The sequence below is a fragment of the Daucus carota genome, chromosome 4 (genome assembly GCF_001625215.2).
Source record: "Daucus carota subsp. sativus chromosome 4, DH1 v3.0, whole genome shotgun sequence".
Classification (NCBI taxonomy): Eukaryota; Viridiplantae; Streptophyta; class Magnoliopsida; order Apiales; family Apiaceae; genus Daucus; species Daucus carota.
The window spans coordinates 24,763,877-24,770,682 of record NC_030384.2 but is presented as its reverse complement, the minus strand read 5'-3'; the positions used below and the strand labels follow the sequence as shown (position 1 = coordinate 24,770,682).

At 31.6% G+C, this 6,806-nt stretch overlaps 1 protein-coding gene across 2 annotated transcripts; it reads right to left on the bottom strand.

Moving 5' to 3' along the window:
• Positions 1–2,895: 2,895 nt before the first annotated feature.
• LOC108216074 (homeobox-leucine zipper protein HOX11) lies at positions 2,896–4,578 on the bottom strand. 2 transcript variants are annotated; one of them, XM_017388744.2, is made up of 4 exons: positions 4,197–4,578; positions 3,770–4,068; positions 3,613–3,695; positions 2,896–3,527 (listed from the first exon to the last, which is right to left on the bottom strand). In XM_017388744.2, exons 1-4 carry the CDS (start codon positions 4,456–4,458, stop codon positions 3,212–3,214), a joined length of 960 nt encoding a protein of 319 aa, XP_017244233.1. In that variant the 5' UTR covers positions 4,459–4,578; the 3' UTR covers positions 2,896–3,211. The 2 variants fall into 2 exon arrangements, with proteins under 2 accessions (XP_017244233.1, XP_017244234.1); XM_017388745.2 differs by having other exon boundaries at positions 3,613–3,692; positions 4,197–4,576.
• Positions 4,579–6,806: the final 2,228 nt, after the last annotated feature.

Below are 6,806 nucleotides of genomic sequence, written 5' to 3'. Positions count from 1 at the left end.
GTGTCCCATCCAATTCTTTACATTTCAAAACTTACCCAAAATAGTTAATGGGTCTCACCACTTCTTCACTTTTCTTTCCTTTTCACACTACTTTTACTCCACTATCTTCTATTTATACATTAAAAATCAATGGATCCCACCACTTCACCCACTTTTCTTCCTCTTTTCCACTATTTTATACATATTTCTTAACCTCCGTGCCTAACCAATTTGATAAGAAATGAGAGGGACGGAAGGAGTATTATTTATTAAAAATTGAAAATTTAAAAATAAATTATAAAATTAAATTTCATTAAAATTTTAAAATACGTATCAAAATAATAGAAAACTGTAGAAGAATTTGAGGTGTTGAGTATCTTTTTACATCAGTGTACTTGTTTGCACTTCCTTTAACAAGTACAAATATATAACTGAAAAGCCACACAGCATCTACACATGTAAGCGAAATTGAACAAATGCATAATCGTATCGTCGTTGAATCTTTCCTTCTTCGGTAGACAACCAAGCGATTTTTTAAAAAGATATGTACATGTTGTAAGACTCTCAATATTGTTTTGTGCAATCGATCATAAATGCATCACCGTACAAACTTCTATCACTGAATCAGCACCATAAAAACCCCACAAATACGTAATCCCGGATATGATGAACACACAAAATCCAAACAAAAACCAAACTCTCACAGAAGAGGAGACCAAACGAAACTCAAATAAATTGGGAACTTACTGAAGAAAACAAAAGATTAACTAATAATAATAAAAGAAGACAAGATTAAGACTTTTAACCGATGAAAGTAAAAGAGACGGCCACTACTTCAAGATGAGTGAGAAACTTAAGATTTTGAGGGAGGAGCCTCTTTGATGTACACTTTTAATATCCAAGAAAGATTACACCCTCCGTTCGGGATATGTGGCATCTTTATAATATTGATGGACTTTTATATATTCAATAAATTTATTTGTATAAACTACTTATCTTATAATTTGTATTTGACCTAAAACTTTAAAATTTAAATTCATAACTAAATTAAAAAATTATGAAATTTATATGTGAAAGTTTCTATTTTACATGTCTAAAAGTAAGTATATATATAAATTATATAAGATGACGGATTTGAATTGTATCCCGATGATTATGTTATTATTTATATAATTAATTAAAATTAGATTAAGAATAATTTCAAAATATGACAAAAATTTGTTTGTATGTAGCTCACTCGAGTTCCCCTAAATTTGATTAAAATATTGAATTCGTTTGAAGCGCCCGAGCATGTTTATCACAACATCACGCATTCACGCTATATGCCAACCACCAAGAAAGAAGTCTCGTGATAAGTCACGTGCCAACACAATCCAATAATGAGTCTTGTACTTGGCTCGTGTGTACTCATAATTAGTGGTCCGAGAACAGCACCTACTTTCACAGACACAATTCATCCATCATCAATTAATACAACAGTATCTTTGTGTACCACCACCACAGATATCATACTCTAATATGCTGAGCTATTTTCGGAGCTATGATTCCATTTATCATAAAACCTCCCACAAATTCTAAATTAATTCTGATTTTTATTTGTATAATAATATATTTTATCTTGATAAATGATAATTATAATATAAATACAGTCTAATTTATTCACTAGATGTATTAGATTTATTCACTAAATGTATTACTCCCTCTGTCCCTCTCATTTCTTTACAGTTACTATTTTGGGATGTCCCTCTCATTTCTTTACGTTACTATAAATAGTAAATTTTTCCCATCATTACACCCACTATCTTCCTTTATTATCTCATATTTAACAATAAAAACTACTATTACACCCACTACTTTCCTCCACTATCTCAAATCTATTATAAAATATTGATAGGTCCCACCACTTTACCCACTTTTCATCTAATTTTACTCATTTTTTATACATTGTCTTGATCTCCGTGTCCCCCTCCAATGTAAACAATTGAGGGGGACGGAAGGAGTAAATAATACTCGTAGTCATAAAAATTAAAATGATTATAATATTTTACACGTTAATTATTCAATAAACATAATACTAAAACATTAACCATATCCATGATATTTAGCAGATATGTGAGCCCACGGTATATAGAGCACTATGATATTGTCCCTTAATGTAATGTCACACTTTTCGTCGAGACATGAAGAAGACACAAAACCCACGCCTCTCATCAATGTTTGTTTGAATGAAATCATTAAAGATACTTATGAAAAGAGTCCAAAGTCTCCCCGTTCTTTAAAGCAACCCCAGACATGCCTCGACTTTCTCGCTTTACTAAATCATCGAATCACTCCATATCCCTTACTTTCATCTTATTTTTCGACAAATTAAATTGATCAATTTTTTTAGCACGATTGAATGATCCAGTAAGTTTATCTTCCGTTGTCCCAGAACATCTGGATTCGACTTTGGCTCATCCCGAAAATTATTATAGAACAGATACTTAGTTTGTAAGATATATAAGTTTGTATTGCAAAAAAAAAAATTGATCAAATTTTCATTAAATATTATGAATTGTTTATTTATTATTTTTAAAATTCAAAAATTTATATTAAAATAGGGAAATAATACTTTCTAATGATATAACTTTTATAATTTTTCAATTATATAATAAATCTAAATTTCAGTTAAAATATAATCAAAATAGTTGATCAAAAGAGAAGGAAGGTATCCTGTAATAACAGCACCAACATTAATTTTTGAGTGAAGCTTGCAACTTCGCAAAAGTGACATTTTTAGTGTCATGCCTAGTAGTGTAAATTTTTTAAAGGAGAATAACTAAACACAAAATTGAAATTGATTCGAGCCATGACACATTTAACATATATATATTTGTGCTTGTAACGAGAATTAGGATTATATCAAATAGTAAAACATTGCATTAATATATTTGGATATAATAGTAAAACATTGCATTAATATATTTGGTTAAGATAATTCCAACTTTACTTCCCAGCAAAATAAAGGAAGATAAGGAACACCAATCTTCTCCTCTTTTTTCTATGTTTCTACCTCCTATCCACCAAAGCACACCTCACAAAGAGAGCTTAAAAACCACTCTTTAACCAAACAAGCCCTTAACAAACCACTTCTAATTTAGACAAAAAACAAAGCTTTCCACCATATTTACACAAAACCCCATAGATAATAACACTTTTTGTAATCAGCAATTTATTTTTCATGTCTTGATCTTCACGAGGCTTTTGTGGGTGTATGAGAAAACGGGAAAAACTTGGATCTTGATAGCGGAAAAGGTGAAGGAGTACTTGTGGAGGTGGTGCCTGCAGTCTTAGCTGCGGTGGTTGAAGGCGGAGTAGCGGTGGCAACACGCTCACAAGATGGGCACATAGTAAGTGTTGTCGCCGGAGATTGCATGTAAAACGGAGTTGATGATTTGAGTGCTCTTAGCTCTTGAAGCTCTTTGTGCAGTTTCCTGTTTTCTTCTGTTAGCGTTTCACAACATTTCTTTAAGTACTCACAATCTACTTCCGTTTGCTTCAACTTTGTCCTACAAAATTAATCACAAAATACAATTAGCAAAAAAAAAATCTTAACATTTTTTTCCATCAACCGAGAGAGGAAGAGAGACTCACCTAGCCCTTCGATTCTGAAACCAAACCTCAACTTGACGAGGCCTAAGATTGAGTTGTTTGGCAAGGCCATGCTTTTGTTTCTGCTTCATCGAACACTAAACAATAAGAACATAACATAAACAAGTCACATGCACCTAAATAACACACACTTGCTTACAGGATTAAGGGTATTGTGTTCTTTAAAGCTCTCTTCAAGAAAAGCAGACTGTTCTTTAGAAAGCCTAAGTTTCTTTCTAGCAAGTCCATTTTCATCATCATCACTCGCTCTCGAGTTCGACCCTCTTTCCCCTTCTACGCCGTCGTTTCTCCCATCCTCTAAGCTCCTCTTATTCCCACCTCTGTATTTCGCTAAATCCATACAAAACGACGACGTTGCCTCCTCAGCCGCCACCATCCTGTTGACGTCAAACCCCCTAGCCACCCTCACGTTTCCCGATGAACCTCCCTCCGAACTCCCTTCACAAACCCCACAAAAAATAAAAATATTAACATAATAAACAATTACCATAAACCACAAAAACAACATATTTAATTTTTTTCGGTGCACTCGAATAATTATTAATTAATCGAGATTAAATAAATACCGTTATCGGATTGATTTGCGAAGCGGAGGGGAGCGAGAGAAAGGAGATGAAGAGCTGATGATTTATCTTTAACATTTTCTTGAGAAGATCGATCATCAATATCTACATAATCATCCTCATCATCACCATCGCTAGTAGATTTTGAGTGGAGAGTCAAGCCCATATGAAAGCCAAGATCAGGAGGCTTGGATGAATTTTTTTGTGCTGCATCTAGAAATGTTTTTGATGAAGAAGAATCTCCTAGGCTCAAGCCGAGTTCCATTTTTCATGTAAAAGAGAGGGTGGTAGAAAGAAAGGAAAAGGAGTAAAAGGGTGTTTGAGGATTTAATTAGGAGTGAAAGCACTGGGGAAAAGAGAGACTTTATAGAGAATCTATATACACTCTCTCGTCTGATAGCATTTATATCTTTACTCATAGATTTGCATACATGGGTGTATGTATGTATGACCTGGATCCTATGTAATATTTGTCACAAATTTTTACTATAATTTTCATTTTAATATTTTTAATCGAGAGCACGTTTGTATGGGTTTAAAATCCGGATTTTAAGTCATTTTCGACTTTAAACTAAAAATATTTGTTTGTTTAATAAGTTGAAATTCGTTTTAATGTTAGAAATAGGTCAGAAATTAACTTAAAACTGAAAGTTAATTTGAGGTATTTTTTCCTGTGAATTAATTTTTTAGATTTTTTTAAAAAATTAGTTGTAAAATATAAGTTATTTATAAACTATTTTAACGTTATTTATTATTATATTTTTAATAACTCATAAATTATTGATATATCAAAATAATCTAAATAATTATTTTAAATTCTCAAATTTATCGCATAAATCACATTAAATTATACGTCAGTCATATTCTCTTAATTTGACAACGGAATAGAATCATTAGAGCATCTCCAACGGTGTTGGCTATAATCGTTGGCTAAATTGGACCTGTAAGACATTATGTAAAATTTGCTGAACATGTAACACATTTTGCTTCAATGGTATTGGCTATACTGGTTGGCTATAATTTAAAAATAGTATGTTATTAATATTTTAGATTGTTAAAATAGAATATATCAGTTTAATACAGTAATAAATGATGTGTAATCTTCCTACAGATTTCTTACAGACCTGTAGAGGTTCGACAAATATAGCCATCCATAGGAGGTTGGCTAAAATTATAGACAATAGATTAGTGTGGTTGGAGTGCTATTTTTTCAGGACGTTGGTTATATTTTTTATTTTGGAATGTCAACTCATTTTTTAGCCAAGGGCTTTGTATGGTTGGAGATGCTCTTAGTTTGGCCGTATGGATTATACGCACAATATACACCACGCAGCATGCATGTCCTTGGATGACTGGATCTGCTATCTAAACTAGGGGTGAGTATTCGGAAATTTGGTTACCGAACCGAAATTATTTTGGATATCCAAATTTCCAAAAATATGAAATTTCATTTCCAAATACCGAACCGAATTAATTTCGGATGGAAACCAAACCATTAATATTAATCTGGATCGGATTCCAAACTTTCCAAAAAACCAAATAACAAAAAGTATCATATAACACAATCTTAATTGTGCATATAACACAAACTGCATGTGTATAACAAAATTAAAAAGAAAATGAAATTCTTAAAATGAAATTATAATATTCATTCTAGACCATATTAACTAGTCAAACTACAGGAACATAAGGCACCATTTATTTAAATAAAACAAAGTGCAAACCATAATTTATCTTAGTGAAATAAATTGATAAATCATAGCTTATTAGAAACAACCAAATGATAAACATACACCTAGATAATGTTTGAAATTTGACATTGTTTATTATGTTTCAAGAAAACCTAAAGGATAAGTAACAACATAACCATATAAATTAGTAGATGAGAATAGTATAAAAGATATTTTTTACAAAATTTTGGATTTTTTGATTAATTCGGATAAATCCAAAAGTCCGTTTTAAAAAACCGAAATTCCGAAATTATCTAAAAACATTTCATATACCGAATTATATTTTATCGGTTCGATATCCGAACCAAAATATTTCGGATATATCTATTCGATATATGGATACCCGAACCGAATGCTCACCCCTAATCTAAACCAGAATTTAATAGATTTAAGACTTTAATTATATCAATCCAATTTTCTAAATTGATTAAACTATTAAAAAAATTATTTTCAAGATCTAAATATCAGCAAGAACATTGGAAAAAAGTGTTTTAGTAACGAAAGCGGCGAATCATGAGTTATATGCTCCTTTTCTAGAATCCCGAGTTAATCTCACAAGAAAGAAGTGAGTACCCGTTTTAATATCTTTACTTCTATTTTGGCATTAATCGTATTCGAAAAACATGAGGGTATTTACGTAAATCGTGGAAAGTTTGACTTAAGTTCATTACTTCCCATGTTTATGTATAGATTGTTGATTTTAAGGGGTTATGAGCGAGAGAAACATGGATTTTGTTTCTTGTGTCTGCGTGAAAAATCCTAGTTTGACTGAGGGAACCTGTTGACTACTTGAATATATTAGCAGCGGAGTAGTCCTTCTGTATGATTTATATTCAAATGGATTACCTCAGGAGGAAGACCTAATTATTTTCTAAATCATGAC